This window comes from Sorex araneus, chromosome 1, assembly GCF_027595985.1.
Source record: "Sorex araneus isolate mSorAra2 chromosome 1, mSorAra2.pri, whole genome shotgun sequence".
NCBI lineage: Eukaryota > Metazoa > Chordata > Mammalia > Eulipotyphla > Soricidae > Sorex > Sorex araneus.
In genome coordinates this window covers 2,247,684-2,264,496 of record NC_073302.1, presented here as the reverse complement: position 1 = coordinate 2,264,496, position 16,813 = coordinate 2,247,684, and the positions used below count along the sequence as shown (strand labels likewise).

Sequence of the window (16,813 nt, the reverse complement as noted above, 5' to 3'; positions counted from 1 at the left end):
GTACATGCATTGCATGAAGCCTACCCCAGTTTGATGCCCAGTGACATATGTCCCCCGAGCACCCCTGAGTTGGCCCTGGTAATCCCCCTAACTGCAGGGCCCAAACAGCACCCTATTCTGGGCCCTTGAATTAAACCACTTGGCCCAGAATTATCGATGGGGCTGCCAGGGCTCCTGACCACTGCTGGGGAGCCCCAACACCCCAAAATCTGTGCTTTACGTCCAGAGACCAGTGACAACTAAGGAAGTGCGCCCCAGTACCTGCGTGTAGTACCTTCCCCAGCTCCCAGCCTCCAGGTGTGCTTACACTGAGCATCCGGGCGAGGGAGAGGCAACGGAGGCTGACTGGACGCAAGGATTATGGAATCCTGCCTGTGCGAGCGACACTTGACTTCCCAAAGGACACCCTGTTGGCCTAGGAGAAGGGAGGGGGCCTAAGGGCACATTCCAGTCGGCCCAGACAAAGGGGCAAAGCCCATTCCAGTTGGCCCGGGAAAAGTGGGTGGAGCCCCACAGCCCATTCCAGTTGGCCCGGGAGAAGTGGGTGGAGCCCCACCGCCCATTGCAATTGGCCTGAGGAAAGTGGGTGGAGCCCCACGGCCCATTGCAGTTGGCCCGGGAAAAGTGGGTGGAGCCCCACAGCCCATTGCAATTGGCCCGGGAAAAGTGGGTGGAGCCCCACAGCCCATTGCAATTGGCCCGGGAAAAGTGGGTGGAGCCCCACAGCCCATTGCAGTTGGCCTGAGGAAAGTGGGTGGAGCCCCACAGCCCATTGCAATTGGCCCGGGGAAAGTGGGTGGAGCCCCACAGCCCATTGCAATTGGCCCGGGGAAAGTGGGTGGAGCCCCACAGCCCATTGCAATTGGCCTGAGGAAAGTGGGTGGAGCCCCACAGCCCATTGCAATTGGCCCAGGAAAAGTGGGTGGAGCCCCACAGCCCATTGCAATTGGCCCAGGAAAAGTGGGTGGAGCCCCACAGCCCATTGCAATTGGCCCGGGAAAAGTGGGTGGAGCCCCACAGCCCATTGCAATTGGCCCGGGAAAAGTGGGTGGAGCCCCACAGCCCATTGCAATTGGCCCAGGAAAAGTGGGTGGAGCCCCACAGCCCATTGCAGTGGGCCTAGGAGGAGGGGTGACTCCTCGGCGACTGGAACCTCCTGGCCATTGCAGGCGTAAGCAGGTGCACAGATAGAGAGAACGAGGTCGGAACCCTGCAGAGTCGGGAAGAGAAGCAGAGAGGCAGACGGGGAACATGGAGAAAGGTCAGCCGTGCACACACACTGCCCCCCACCGGAGTCACGGAAAGACGTCCCCTGCCCGCTGAGCTGGTTCCGTGACAGCCCTGGGTCGGTTCCCCACGCTGTGGGCTCCTGCTGGCAGGACTGCCCGGCAGGGAATTCTTAGCTCCGCCGGTGGTGGAGCAGGTGCCACACTGCTGCCCAGTTCGGCCAGCAACAGGGGAGGGGCTGCTGGACAGGCGGGGGCCCACGAGGGGCGGGAGGGGCCGAGCCTCGCCTGACCTTGGGCAGCCTTCTCCCCACCTGTGCCGCCCGACGGCACCCTCCCCCATCACAGCGCAATATGCTGCTCAGAGTCAACTGCCAGTTCGTGCATTTTTAACAAGCCAAGGTCAGTGTTATCACCCGGAGTGAAGATGGCAATCTTTGGCCGATGTAACTGACATCTAAAAATACCCGTGTTCGGCCAGAGGCCGGTGGCCGTTCCTGGATCCACACACGGGATGTTAAATAGGGCTTCGGGAGGCGAATGAACACGCTCTGAGGTCAGACTTCTGCCGGATGAGGCAAGCAGGGCTTTTTCCCACCGGACCTTCCGGGCCCCGGATGCTGAGTGCCAGGGCCCGGGAAGGGACAGGGTGTTAATGCATCAGTGTGCTGTCGCTTAAGGTCTAGGCACGGACCCTTTTTTGCCCAGGGGCGTCTGCGTTCTGGTCTCCCTGAGATAAGTCTCCATTGCCCGCATCTGCCTGTGCCCCCCGCAGGCCCACGGTGCATGAAGACTGCATGCTCTTCCCGCCCCATTCAGATCAGCCCCGAGGTCCAGCCGGGCAGGGACTAGGGCAACGTCTGGCTTCCCGGCTCTTGGGAACAGGGTTACGATTCAGCACCACGGACAGTGCCTTGATCCTCGATGCCCTTGGACCCAGGGGCTGAGTGCAGAATTGTGCGTGAGGTGAACCAGATTCTCAGCCCCTTCACAGCCCCCCCCAACACCCCCGTTGAGGAGAAAGCCACGTGTGTCTGGGCCCCGGCACCTCCCTGGTGACAGCACTTATTTTCTTTTGTTGTTGTTTTGGGGCCACACCTGGCAGTGCTCAGAGGTTACTCCTGGCTCTGTGCTCAGGAATCACGCCTAGGGATGTTCAGGAGCCATCTGGGACACCGGGGATCGAACCCGGGTCAGCTATGTGTCAGGCTAGCACCCTCCCCACTGTGCTGTCACCCCAGCTCTCCCTCCAGAGGGGCAGAGGGGAAAGTAAGCATGGGCACAATGACAGAAATTTTGTGCTCTAATTTTGGGCTGGGTATGTGGCTGTCACACCCCAGCAGAGGGACATGTGAGCAGCAGCTCAGAGCTGCTGGCTGGGCAGAGCCCACAGAATCGCAGTTCCTCGGTGGGTGGCAGCAGGAAGGGGTGCTGGTGACATCATCACCCTGTCTGTGGGGTGGGGAAGAGGCGCTGAGGCCCCGCCTCCTCAGCCCATCTGGCTAGGACCCCCTCTCCAGACCCCACTAACCCTTAATGTCATCCGACAGGGGCGGGGGCCCCACCCCAAATTTATCACACTGCAGGTTAATATTTTTAAATGTTTATTTATTTTGGCTTTTTTGGGTTCATACTCAGTGACGCTCAGGGGTTACTCCTGGCTTTGAGCTCAGGAATTACTCCTCACATTGCTCTCGGGACCATATGGGATGCTGGGAATCGAACCCAGGTCGGCCACATGCAAGGCAGATGCCCTACCCGCTGTTTTATCACTCTGGTCCCTGGGGGTTACGTCTTTACCATAAGACTGGGGGTTCCAGTTCAGCTCACGCTGCTGCCGTCCACTCAGCTTGCTCCCCCACCCTATCCATGGTTCAGATACTTCTGAGTTTGGGTGGCATCACATCTGGGGGAGCCTTGAACCCTGGGCAAGGTCCTTCACCTTCCCGAGCTTCCTCTCCCCGTGTCTGACCTTCTTGTGGCCTCTCAAAGAGGAACAAGACCCCCCACACCAGAATGCGTGGTCCTCTGGGGACCTGCTGATTCCACGGTGGCCCCGCCTTCCACATCCTTCAGGGTCCCACGGGGAGTTTGCGGGTGGGGCGAAATGGGGAGCAGCAGCATGGATGCCCTGGGGCCACAGGGAAGGGGGTCCTTGCCCCGCAGCACTGCGTCAGGGGTGCCGAGGGCCCGGGAGCCGCGGGAGGCGTGGGGAAGGGGCAGTGCCTCTCCAGGAGAGGGTCGTGTGCAGCACGCAGGGACGGGGACCAGCAAGAACACACCTCAGCCCGAGGTGGCTGGCCACAAAGGAGAGGGAATCTGCCAGCCAGCAGGAGGAGAGAACATTCTAGAGAAGCAGGGCCACCTTGTCCAGGCCACTGTTCTCTGCTGGCGGCAGGGCTGCGGCTTCTGCCTCTCTTCTCTGGCTCTCGGCCCCCAGACCCACCTTATTCTGGTACAGCCCTGGCACAGCTGGACGAGGGGCCGGTCACCCCCAGTGGCCAGGGGTAACCCGTCTGAAGGACTCGCGAGCTCCAAGTCAAGTCCCTCCCCCTGGACTCTGCTGCCACTTGCCTGGCTGAGTTTCTCTTTGAGCTTCCAGAAGTTTCCAGAAGGTTCTTTTCTCCTGCCCTGGCTGGCCCCTTAGGTCTTCACTTAAAGCTCTCTCTCTCCTGAAGCCTGGCCTGCAGGGCCCCACGGTGCCTGTTCCTGGGCTGGCTTGAGCGCTAGGAATAGCTGAGATCAGAATCGTCTGTCACTGGGGCTGGGCAGGTAGCACGGCGGCCCAGGTCCAATCCTGGCACCCCTCATGGTCCCCTGAGCCCACCAGGAGAGATTCCCAGGCACAGGGCCAGGAGTGGCCCCTGAGCACAGCCAGGTGTGACCCTACAATAAACAAAAAGAAGCGTGTATCGCCTCCAATGACAGGAGCGAGCCCAGCACCTCTGTCCCGGAACGACCAGCACAGAGCAGGGTCCCAAACCCGGGCGGCAGAGCCCAGGGTCCAGGCTCCAGTCGGTGGAGTGGTGCCCGCCCACCTCCACGTCCTGCGTGGACCCGGCCCTGAGTGACAGCTGGGTGTCAAGCGAAGCATGCTTAATTTTGATGAAGCGTGTTTGTGGGTTTTTTAGAGCAGTTGTAGGTTGGCAGAGAGTCGGACAGATTGTGCTGACAGCCCCTAATGCCGGCACGTCCTGGCATGGCTCTGCCCCCCCCCGCAGCCCTGACGCTCACCTGTCGGCGGGTGACACTGAGCCACAGCCAGATGCTGACTTGGGCTCACTCGTGGAGTGCCCCCTCCCTGGTGTCGGCAGGGGGGCCTTCGGTGGGCCCCTCTCCATACTAGCACAGGGCCAGACCGAATACCCTCACCCCCACGCTCCCCCGCGCCACCCCGTCCCCCCACCCTGCCTGTGGCACGGTTCCCCGTGGCACACGCTGTCCCAGCTCAGAGTGTGCCACGAGCAGGGGCCCGGTAAATACTGCTCTGTGCGTATTTTAATGAAAACAGGCTCTGACTCAGCACGTTGCTCTGCAAGTTGCATTTTACAAATATTGATGATATACGCTGGAGACTTCCTGTCCAGGATCTAGAGCCCGCTCGGACACACACCCCAGCGTTCGCCGTGGGGACTCCAGCACGCAGGCGCACGGACCGGACAGGCTGCCCACACCGTCCCCACCTGGCAGGACCCCCACGCACGGCCCCTGCTGCTGTGTCTCGGTCTCTGTCCGTGTTCTCCACCCCGAGCTAATCCCTGACCTCGGATCGCTGCCCTGGGGGGGCGGGGGGTGTCCCTGCGACTTTGGAAATAGAAGGACTGCGGGGGCCAGAGTCACAGTACGTGGGGAGGGCGCCTGCCTTGTGCACAGCCAACCTGGTTCAGTTTGCAGCATCCCAGAGGGTCTCTCAAGCACCGCCGGGAGTAATTCCTGAACGCAGAGCCAGGAGGAACCCCTGAGCACTGCCAGGTGTGGCCCCAAATAGCACACAAAAAGATAAGGACTGTTGGGACCCATCACCTCCCTGTCCCCAAGTCCAGGCCTGGGCTCACTGGTCGGCGCCGGGTGCAGAATCTGCTGGTTGAACTCAGGTGGTTTGACCCAAGAGCCAGGTAGGGCCCCTGCGGCTGCCGAGAGCTTTGGGCTCCTCTCGACCCAGGGCCCTTGAGTACAGGCCCGTTGGTCTGACTGCGGGCACAGCCCACCTGCCTGGCGTTTGCTGGGCTTATGTCAGTGTAACTGGGTCCAGGCCGGAGCCATGGCACAGCGGGGAGGGCGTCTGCCTTGCATGTGACCGACCCAGGTTCAATCCCCGGCATCCCATAGGGTCCCCCGAGCACCGCCAGGTGTAATTCCCAAGTGCAGAGCCAGGAGCAACCCCTGAGCATCACTGGGTGTGACCCAAAAATTAAAAAAAATTTTTTTTTAATTTTTAATGTAGCTATTTTAATTCAATTTTAATTTAAATGTAGCTAGGGGCTGGAGTGGTAGCACAGCAGGGAGGGCATTTTCCTTGCACGTGGCCGACCCGGGTTCGATTCCCAGCATCCCATCGGGTCCCCTGAGCACCGCCAGGAGTGATTCCTGAGTGCAGAGCCAGGAGCAACCCCTGAGCATCTCTGGGTGTGACCCAAAAAGAAAAAAAAATTGTAGCTGGGTCCAGGGACTTGGTCAGCTTCAAGTTCAGCTCGTGCTGGTGAGAGTGAGCTGGGGAGGAGGTGAGTGCAGGGGTGCGGGGCTGCGGGCAGCCTTCTGGGGAGAAGCATCTCTCTGGCCTCTGTGTGACTATGTGTGCATCTGTGTGCTTGCGTGTGTCTCTGTATCTGTGTGTCTGTATATATTTGTATCTCTGTGTGTCTGTATGTTTGTATGTGTCATGTGTATATATCTGTGTGCATGTGTATCTGTGTGTCTGTGTGCATGTGTGTCTCTGTGTACCTGTGTGAGTGTATGTCTGTCTCTGTGTGCATGTGTGTGTGCATGTGTCTCCGGGGGGCTGTGTGTGTATGCATGTGCATCTCTTTGTGTGTCTGTGTGTCTCTCTGTATATGCTATTTCAGGCTGTTGCTACTCTGAGCTTCAGTCATTCATTGAGTCTGTGTGTGTGTGTCTGTGTGTTGTGGGTCTATGTGTCTGTGTCTGTGTGTCTCTATGTCTGTGTCTGTTTCTCTGTTTCTCTGTGGGGTGGGGTCTGTGTGTGTTTCTCTGTGTGTGGGTTTGTGTATATGTATGTCTGTGTGTACATCTGTGTCTATGTGTGTTTGTGTGTGTCTCTGTTTCTGTGGGGGGGTCTGTGTGTGTCTCTGTGTTTGTGAGTGGGGGGGTCTGTGTGTGTCTGTGTGTGTCTGTGTGTCTGTGTGTCTGTGTGTCTGTGCTGTTCCAAGCTGTCGCCACTCTGAGTTCCAACCCTTCATTGAGTAGCAGCTGTTAAAGGGCGACCTCTGACCTCTGTCCTCCTCCTCCAGTTCCCAGCTGGGCGCTTCTATAGCAAGCCCCGCCCCCAGCTGCGGGCGCGCGGAGGTACCGTCTCCAGGGGCGGGGCGGGCGGACAAGCGCTCTCCTCTTTATTTACCGGATTGTGGAATAATGAGTTGCCCATGAATATTTCACCAGGGCATGAATAATGCAGCGTGGTGGGAGCACAGGGCGGGGCGGGGCTCCTGGGGACAGAGGTCTCCCCTCCCCGCGCCCTCCTGTGCCAAGGCTTTGCTTCCTGCTGTCCCGGAGGGGAGGGAGGCTGGGAGGTGCTCGCTGACCTCTGCCTTCCGCCCGCAGGTGCAAGTGCAACCTGCACGCCAGCCTGTGCTCAGTGCGCGAGGGCAGCCTGCAGTGCGAGTGCGAGCACAACACCACCGGCCCCGACTGTGGCAAGTGCAAGAAGAACTTCCGCACCCGCTCCTGGCGCGCCGGCTCCTACCTGCCGCTGCCCCACGGCTCGCCCAACGCCTGTGCGTACCGCAGAGACCACACCCCGTGCCTCCTGCAGCCCTGGCTCCCCTGCCTCCCGCCCAGAGCTGGGGGCACGCACACGCCCCCGGGCTCAGGTCCATGCACACCCATGCCCCCCAGATCCATGCACACCCATGCCCCCAGGCTCAGATCCATGCACACCCATGCCCCCCAGATCCATGCACACCCATGCCCCCCCAGATCCATGCACACCCATGCCCCCCAGATCCACGCACACCCATGCCCCCCCAGATCCATGCACACCCATGCCCCCCAGATCCATGCACACCCATGCCCCCCCCAGATCCATGCACACCCATGCCCCCGGGCTCAGATCCACGCACACCCATGCCCACGGGTTCAGATCTATGCACACCCATACCCATGGGGTTCAGATCCTTGCACACATATGTTCACATAGGCCAATATATATGCACATGCATGCACATGGGGCTCAAGTACATGCATACCCCTGGACACATCTCAAATGCATTCACAAAAGTCTAATATACATGCACACCTATGCATGCAGACATGGGCTCAGATATATGCACATGTATGTGATCAGATACATGTATACACATGATCAGCCACACACGTGATGTGTTACATGTGCACATGCCCATGTATACACAGGTTCATGTGCTCATCTATGTGCATACATACACAGGTTCAGGTGCATGTACCCACATACATGTGCTCATATGTGTAAGACAAGCATACACATGCTCATGTACATGTACACAGGACACATGTGCTCAAGTATATGCACAGCATGAACATGTTCTGCATATACACACAAGCACACATTATAATTATGCTGTGTTCAGACACATGTACACAAGAACCAGATGCTGAAATGCACACGTGTGCATGTGGTCAGGTACATGTATGTACAAGCAAGTACATATACAAAAACATTCACATGTGTGCTTAGGTACATGTGGAAAAAACATAATATGTGCTCAAACACAGACACATAGGTCTGTGCCAAGTACCTGTATCTCCATGCACACATGTCCCATGCACACAGTGCTCAGGTGCATGTACAATCATGCACACAATGCCCAGATGCATGTACACTCATACACATACTCAGATGCATGTAGATCTAGCATGCACATGCTCTGATGCATGAACACCCGTGCACACACATGTTCAGATGCATGTACACCCACGCACACACATGCTCAGATATATGTACACCCTCCTTTCCTCTCCCGACTCAGATGGGCCAGGGAGACAGTTCTGTAGTACACCCACCCATGTCCAGTACATAACTCTTAGGGGGCCTCAGCCTCATCTTCAGGGATCTCCATAAAACCACAAATCCAGGGACCCCTCAAGTGGCAGACAGCAGAGCCCAGCTGGCCCTGAGGGTGCCCCCGGGACTCCCAGCGCCGTGCCCAGAGCCTGCAGGGGCTGGCATTGGCCCGTTCTCCAGAGCGACTCTCAGACCCCGTGGGGACCCGATCTTGCCTCACCCTCTGCCCACAGTTCATGTGACTTGGGCTGGTGAGAGGAGCCTCGCAGGTGCATGGGAAGCCCCCACCCACACACTCAGGAAGCCCCCTGGGGATCCTGAGGCCTCTAGGACCCTATGGCAGTGCTTAGCTCCGGCCGGGACCACCTGTCCCCGCGTCCCACGCAGGTTTCCGGGAAGCTCTGGGGCTGCGCCCACTAGCCCTGGTTCTTCTCGATGGCGTCAGAGCCTGCAGGAGTCCGTCTGCCCAGGGCCGGTGGCCCCATTCCCAGCACCCGCCCTGCCCGCCCCGGCCCCCGGCCCCACCAGCCAGCCCCGCCTGCCCGGCTGGAAAGGGCTCAGCCCTCTGCAGGGAGCAGGGGCGCCCCTGACCCTCCTCTCCCCCACAGGTGCCGCTGCGGGCTCGGTCGGCAGTAAGTACAGCCCGAGTGCCGGGCCACCCCCTCCTCGGCGTGTGCCAGCTTCTTGCCCCCCGCACCCCCCGCTTGCTCGGCACTGCTGTAGAGTCGGGGTGCTCTGCTCCCGGGGCTCACTCCCCCTCCCCAGCTGGGAGCTTCTCCTGCTGCGCAAGGGTGGGCGTGGGGCCTGGGGCCTGAGGTGCCCACCCAGCGGGATCTGGGGAGGATGGGGGGGGAGTAGTGTGGGGTCTCGGGCCACCCTGGCACTGCCCCCTGCTGGCTGCATCTGGCCTGTCCCAACTCTCAGAAACACTTTCTTGAGGGCCAGACCCTCTCCAGACTGTCCCCTAAGGGGCTCCAGAGGGCATGGGAAGCTGGACCCGGCCCCTGGCCACCCCTCATGGCTCTCCTGGTCTGGTAGCTGCAGCCCCCCACAGAGGCCCCTATCTCCAAAGCCCTGGGGGGATCCCCCGCCCTGCCCCCACCCACTCGGGCCCCATCTCACCAGGGGTCCCGTGAGGGGTCAGCCCAACAGGCCGGGAGCTGGGCTCCCGGGGAACGAGAGGCAGACCCTTGCCACGTGGGCACACCCCAAGGCCTAGAGCCGTCTGCGTCCTGCACGCCTGTGCGGGCCGGCGGGGCCCAGCCCGGTAGCAGCCCCCATGCAGCCCCCGCACAGTGGGGCTCGGGCGCTCTGCCCCCACCCAGTCCCCCGGCAGCCGCCCCCTGGGTGGGCAGGGCAGGGTGGGGGTGAAGGGAGCCCCTGACCAGGCGTGCCCGGCCTTGGGGGCGGGGTACCTGGCCCGGAAAGGCGCCCCTTCCCCACAGGTGGGGGCGGGGCGGGGGACGCAGGGATCTCCTGGTCCAGGGACACACTCTGTGATGAAAGTCGGGGCGACCCCGGCCACCCCAGGTCCGGCCGTTCTCTCCCTGAGTCCTCTTTCCCACCAAGCCCGTGACAGGCGGGCCCGGTGCCAGGGACAGGGACAGCCCGGGCCTTGCTGTCCCGCGCACACGTGCACACAGGGGCACGCAGGAGCTCCCCATCTGTGTCCCGAGCAGGGGTGGGGTGCGGGCAGCGGGGTTGGGCCGAGAGTGGAATCCTAGGGCGCAGCACCCGCCCCGCAGGCTCTGGTCAGCCCCCCCCAACCCCCCGCCCCGGTCTGGTCCCAGATGAGGACCAAGGAGGCAGTGAACGTGGGTGGGGACAGGAAAAGTGAGCAAGGCCCAGGGGACCCGGCTGACCCCCAGGGTCTATGCTTGGCACCTCGGAGACCTGGATTCAGCCGCTCCCCGATTCCATGGAACAGGCGGTCCCTCCGCCTGCTCTCCCCACAGTGCTCCCAGCCACCTGAGCGTGGCCCCCGGCGCCTTGTCAGGCCGCTAGAGGCCAGGGTGCTGGGCAAAGGAGGCCGCTCACCCCAAGCTCCCCACTGCAGGGCTGCGGTGGGAGAAGGTTCCAGAAGGAAAAGGCTTCCCAGCAGCTCTAATTAAGCCCTCTGGGGTAGGCCGGCCTCTCTGGCTGAGCGGGGCTGGACAGCGTTCCCGTTCCTGAGGGCGGCTGGTTCCTTCCCTCTGGGTCTGTCCCTGGAAACCCGGCAAAGCCCTCCCGCCCCTGTCACCCCTGTCACTTCCCCTGCTGTGGCCCCGAGTCTTGGTGGGGGAGGGGGCTCACGTCTGGGGTCCCTGGTAAGGAGTCCAAGGCAGGGGGTGTGCTGGTTCTGGACTCACTGCTGGACTCGTCTGCTACTGGCCAGCCTCCAGCCGGACCCCAGCAGACCAGGTCCCGGCCCAGAGAGAGCACCCCGCAGTGGGCGCGTGGAGAACAGGCCACACCCCCAGATCAGGTGCCCACACCAGCCCGCCCTGGCTGCTTAGTGTAGACGCTGCCCCCTCCCGGGCTGGAACCCAGCCCTCTGGCTACTGTAGAGACCCCATCTTACCGCTGCTCCTAGGGGCCCTCCCATAACCTGTTTCTCCTCTTCCTCCCCAAGAGTGGAACTGGCCACTTCCCGCTGCCCCTCTCGGGGCGCGCCCCCAGGGCCCCTCAGCTACGGCAGGTAGGCGGAGCCGTGGGCCCCCTCCCCCCCACAGCAGCGGCAGGTAGGGTAGGGTCGGGTCGGGCCGGGCCGGGACCCCCAAAACATTGGAACCCGCCACTCGCACCCCCCAGGTCTAAGAGGCTGGCAGGGCTCCCAGCCTCTGCAGGAGCTGGGGAGAGGGCACAGGGACACTTGGCCGACCCCGGGACAGCCCAAGGGTGCGGAGCCTCAGGGCGGGGCCTGCGGCCAAGGACCAGCAGTGCAGGAAGTGCCTGGGATGGGGGGGAGCCACCTGCACGGGGGTGCTGAGGGTGAGTGCCCTGGGTGACGGGGCGGGCACGGGGAGGCACACCCAGACCCCCACAAGGAAGCAGGGCGCCCCTGTGTGAGTGGGGGTGGCCCGTGGGCAGGAGGGAGGAGGGAGTGAAGATGCAGGGGCCCCCAGAGTCGTGCCGAGTGTGTCTAAGAGCCGCTCCTGCAGCGTCCGGGGGTGCCGGCACCCCGAATGAGAACAGGTGACCTGGCCAGTGTCCCGAGGCCCCTTGGGAGACCTAGCGGGCCAGGCCCGGCTGGGCCCCAGCTGATGAATAAGCCCGTTTCTAATCCCTCCAAGCTCCGCGCCCTGCCACCCCTGCACCTGCCCAGTCCAGGCCCAAACCTCCCCGAGGGACTCCTGCAGGGTTCCAAGGTAAGAGGGCGGTGGGCGCGCCCCTTCTCCCACACCCCCTCTGGGCGGCCAGCAGGAGCCGGCAGGTAGCTGGGTCAAGGTGAGCGGGAGGTTACCTGCCCCCCTGAGAGCCGGGGGCGCATGAGTCAGCGGCTCTGAGAGCAGCTGCCTGAAATAGCCCGCGGCTCCCTGGGGAGGGGGGCCGATCTCGCACAGGGGTCCGGATCCTGGGGACAGTGTGGGGCAGAAGGGGGCAGGGCTGGCCCCTGGGCCGCGGAGCCCCGTGGAAGAGCATCCTGGTGGCGACCCACTCCCAAGCCGCACCCCTTCCTAACGTGGGGTTCCACCTGCCAACCCCCCCGGGGGGTCACGGGACAAACCTCAGAACTGCAGGATGGGGGGGTGCGTGTGTAGGGGGTCCCAGAGCCCAACCAGGCTGCCGGGAAGAGAGGGGCGGGGGCCTTAGAGAATTGGGGGCCTAGGGCGTGGTCATCCGATCTGCAGAATGCCAGGCAGATGGGGGCGGGGGGCACGTTGCCCGACCCTTCACTGCAGCACCAGGAGGAAGCTCCAGGCTCGCGCATGCGCGCTCAGGCCCGTGACCTGCGTCCCGCATGGCCGCTCCGTCTCCCGCGCGGACCCCCTCGGCCTCCCTCCTCCCACGGGCAGCTGCCCTGGGCCGGCGGGGGTGTCGCTGGCTCAGGCCCGGAGCTCCCCTCGGCGTGCGTGACCCTGTGCCTCAGTCTCCCGGGATGCACGGGGCGGGGTGCGGCGGGCGGCCGCGCGCCTCCGCCCACTGACGCCCGCGCCCCCCGCCCGCCCCCAGACTGCGAGTGCTACGGGCACTCCAACCGCTGCAGCTACATCGACTTCCTCAACGTGGTGACGTGCGTCAGCTGCAAGCACAACACGCGGGGCCAGCACTGCCAGCACTGCCGCCTGGGCTACTACCGCAACGGCTCGGCCGAGCTGGACGACGAGAACGTGTGCATCGGTGAGCGCGCGGCCGCGCGGGCACGGAGACGCGCCCCCGAGGGTCCCGGCCCCGGGGGCACCCACCCCCGGGCTTCGGAGGGAGACCGCCCGCCCGGCCCAGAAGTGCCCGCACCCGGCTCCTCCCGCCCCGCCTGCCCCCCCTGCCCCGCCCCGGGAGGGAGCCGTAGGCTCGGGGACACCCCCCTCCCCCCGGCTGGCAGCCCCACGAGGCCGGAGTCCTGCAGGGCCAGGGGGCTTGCAGCCAGGAGGCGCGGGAATACAGGTGGGCACTCCCTGACCTCTCGGCCCGCGCCTGTGTCCACGTAGAGTGTAACTGCAACCAGATCGGCTCCGTGCACGACCGGTGCAACGAGACGGGCTTCTGCGAGTGCCGCGAGGGCGCGGCGGGGCCCAAGTGTGACGACTGTCTCCCCACGCACTACTGGCGGCAGGGCTGCTACCGTGAGTGCGGGGCGCGGGCGGGGGCGGGGCGGGACCCGGGCGGCGGGCGGGGACGGGATTGGGTGGCCTAGGATGTGGGCGGGGCCTGGGGCCAGAGGCGGGGACGGGATTGGGTGGGGCTAGGACGTGGGCGGGGCCCGGGGCAGCGCACGCGGACGGGGCGGGCTGGGAAGGGTTGGACGTCGAGCGGGGCGGGACGGGCAGGACGGGCGGGCAGGTCCCCCCACCCCGCGCGCCTCACCGGCCCTCTGCCCCGCAGCCAACGTGTGCGACGACGAGCTGCTGCTGTGCGCCAACGGAGGCACGTGCCTGCAGAACCAGCGCTGCGCCTGCCCGCCCGGCTTCGGCGGCGAGCGCTGCGAGCGGCCGCGCTGCGAGCCCGACTGCGACGGCGCGCCCGGCGGCCCGCGCCCCGCCACGCTGCTCGGCTGCCTGCTGCTGGGGCTGGCCGCCCGCCTGGCCCGCTGACCGCCGCCCCGCCTCCTCCTCGTTCCGTTACCGTCCTGGTGTCTACTGCGCCGGCGCGCCCGGACCCCGGCCCGGACCCCGCGGCCGCCCGCTGGTCGCTGGCCCGATTCTCTTTTCTATTCCTCTGTTTCCCTTCGCCGCCCGGGCCCGGGGGCAGGACGGGAGGCGGGCGAGGCCGGGCCCCGGGTTTGGAGACGGTTCCGTGTGTACCCGCCGCGCAGCTCGAGGGGCCGGGCGGCGCCCCAGTAAAGGCCGCTCGCGGCCGCCTCGCGCCCTTCTCTGCCTGAGCTCATTCCCTCGGCGCGCCGCGTCGCCGGCCGCCCCTCGCGCCGCGGCTGCCCCCTGCTGGCCGGGGCGGGAGCGCCAAGCCCGCTGCTCAAGGGGCCCAAGCCGGGAGCTCGTGTGTATCTGGAGGGGGGGGAGGGGGACGGGCCGGTCTCCGGATTCCCAGGGGGTCCCCACCCCAAACACACCTTCCCGGAGATGGGACCCGGGCTCCAGCCCTGGGCGCCCCCGCCCTGCCCCAAGGCCCCCAGCAGTGTCAAGGGCTAGAGGAGGGACTAGAACTGGATGTGACGGGCCCCCAGCGCCCCCTCCTGGCCGCCCAACTCCACTAAGTGCCTTCCCGGCCCCAGCTGCCCTCAGCCTTCACGCAACCAAAGCAAAGCCGCGCGTGTGTGTCCTGAAAAGCCTTTGTCTGTCCTTTCAAGCCTCAGGTGGCCAAGTTAGGGGCCTGGCCGGGGCTGCCAGATGGAAGGTGGCCGTGCTTTTTGGAGGGCCTGGCAGAGGGGACAGCAGCCCGGGTCACTGACGCCGCCCCCTTTTAGCAAGCGAGGAGCAGCAGTGCCCAACAGCCTGCAGCCCTGGGGCCACTTCCTGTGCCTCTGAGCTGCGATCTGAGGGATGCCCACCCCCCACCCCCGCCTCAGGTCTTTCCTCCCGCACTGCACCCCAGTCACTCCTGACACGCACCCAGGGCTGAGCCAACTCAACATAGCCCTGCAGGAAACGGGATGGAGCCACGTCTAAACACTCTAGGGCAACCGCGTGCATCTGCTGGCAGAGGGGGCAGGGCTCTGTGCACATGTACATGCCAGCTCACCACACACACAAGTGCACACAAGTGTTAGGTGCACACATACGTGTAAACATAGGTGCACACAAGTACACGTGTACCATTGCTTGCAAGTCTACACAAACGTGCTGTCCACGTGTGTATATAGGCATACGCAAGTGCATGTATTGCTGTGTGCATGCACATACGTGTGCACACAAGACGATGCATGCACTTTGTATGCATCATACGAAGGTGTGTGTTGTGCATACTCATGTGTACATGTAACATGCCTACGATGCACGCACACATCTGTGCACATACATGCACGTGCATGCAGGTGCAGTATATTGCCCACGTGTACACACAAGTGCACATATGTATCCAGACTTGCAAGCAATGGTACATGTGTACTTGTGTGAACCTATCCAGACATGCATACACGTCGTGCATTGCTGTGCACGCGAGGGCGCACACAGCTGGAGGTCCGATTCTCCCTCCAGCTCTGCGGTCCAGAACCCAGCCTGGCAGGGAAGGTTCTGGGTGGGCGGGAGGGTCAGGCCAGAGGGCTGGGCTCAGCCTGCACCAGCAGCTCCACTGCCGTCCATCCTGCTGGGGGCCCCCCGGGTGTGGCTCCGGGGGCCGGAAGTGCCCGCCTTCTGAGCCCGCTGTGTCAGCTGCCGGGGGAGCAGGCGCTGCATGCTGAGCGGCTGAGGCGGCCGTGTGCATCGTCCATCAGAGTGGCAGCTGGTCCCCGAGGACCCCTCAGGCCTGACCTCAGCTGCGGGGTGCAGGGAAAGTGGCTGGTGGCCATTTGCAACCCTGACATCTCCCGGGCAGCGGGAGAAAGAGCACCACATGCGGAGGGGGGGGGGGTGCGGGGGGCAGGGCTGGCCCCGACTGCTCCCAGCGCTCCTGCTGGGCTCAGCAGCCCGACTCACCGCCCAACTAGTAACTGCCCCCACCGTACGAACCCTCCAAGCACCCGCAGCCCCAGGCAAAAGACCCCCACACCCCTGAAAGGGCCTGCCGCTGCCCAGGCGCCCCCGCCCCGTCCCCTCCTGGAGCAGCAGGGCCGAGCCCGGCACCCCGACTGCATCGCTGGGCCTGGGGTCAGCTGAGGACACTCCCAGACAGGCCAGTGACTGCGGGGGACACAGCAGGGCCGAGACCCCATGCTGGGCTCAGATGGTCGCTGTTTGCTGACGCATTTCTAGTACTTTCCCACGAGGCAAACCCAGGTGCTCCCGCCCTCCCCCGGGGCCACTGCCGTGGTGCTCAGCTCTGCAGGCGGGCGAGGGTCAGAGGGCTGCGTGAGAGGTCACCAGGAAGGTGCTCGCTTGACGCTCCTGAGGCCAGTCCGGGCACGCCCGGGCACAGCCGCCAGCACCCTGCAGCTGCGGCCTCTCTGGCACCACGGGTGCTTTCTGGTCAACTGTCAGCCGCCGCTTCCGGGCTGGCTCCTGCGGGCGACACGAAGGCCGCAGCCCCGCGGGAGCACACGGTGGCCAGCCCATTCCACCAGCGTCGGGGGGGGGGACCCTCCAGGACCCCAGGAAGCACGAGGGCGCCTGGGGCTCCGCAGGGGGCCAGCGACAGTGACCGTGGGAGTGGGTCAGGGGCGCGTCCCCCCAGCCCCCAGGCCCGGGCAAACCCACGGCACCGCCTACCTCAGCACCCGGCAGGGCGTTGCTGGGGACCGCAGTGGGCGGGGCGGGGGGAGACCCGGGCCCCCTCCCCACGCTGCAGCCCTCCGTGAGGCTTCCCAGCCCCAGCCTGCCAGAGTGGGCATTTCCGCGGGACAGACCTCGGTGCCACACGGGCCGGAGAGCCACAGGGTGCGGGCTGGGCGCCCACCCGCCAGCAGGGAGGGGCGAATCCCCCCATCACCATGGCCTGGACAGACCAACAGCCGAGCAGGGACTGGCGGCGGCGGGCGCCCTGGGCTGAGTCTGATCTACACCCGCCAGTTCTCCTCAGGGGGTCCCAGGGACCACGGGGGGCCCAGACCCGCTGCCCCTCACCGGGAATCTCCCCACAGGAGACCACGAGCCACAGCTCAGACAAACAGACCACCGCACACGGC

General features: G+C 64.2%; 1 protein-coding gene across 2 annotated transcripts in view; it reads left to right on the top strand.

Annotated features, from left to right (window-relative positions):
• Window positions 1-13,950, top strand: part of NTNG2 (netrin G2) — a 51,294-nt gene extending 37,344 nt beyond the window's left edge. Inside the window, exons 5-9 of one of the 2 annotated variants that reach the window (XM_055142813.1) lie at window positions 7,005-7,177; window positions 9,051-9,074; window positions 12,595-12,762; window positions 13,071-13,205; window positions 13,465-13,950. In XM_055142813.1, the coding sequence (XP_054998788.1) occupies window positions 7,005-7,177; window positions 9,051-9,074; window positions 12,595-12,762; window positions 13,071-13,205; window positions 13,465-13,673 (709 nt within the window). In that variant the 3' untranslated portion in view covers window positions 13,674-13,950. Of the gene's footprint in view, window positions 1-7,004; window positions 7,178-9,050; window positions 9,075-11,053; window positions 11,120-11,714; window positions 11,888-12,594; window positions 12,763-13,070; window positions 13,206-13,464 lie in introns of those variants that run through there. The other variant, XM_055142818.1, reaches the window with a different exon arrangement.
• Window positions 13,951-16,813: the final 2,863 nt, after the last annotated feature.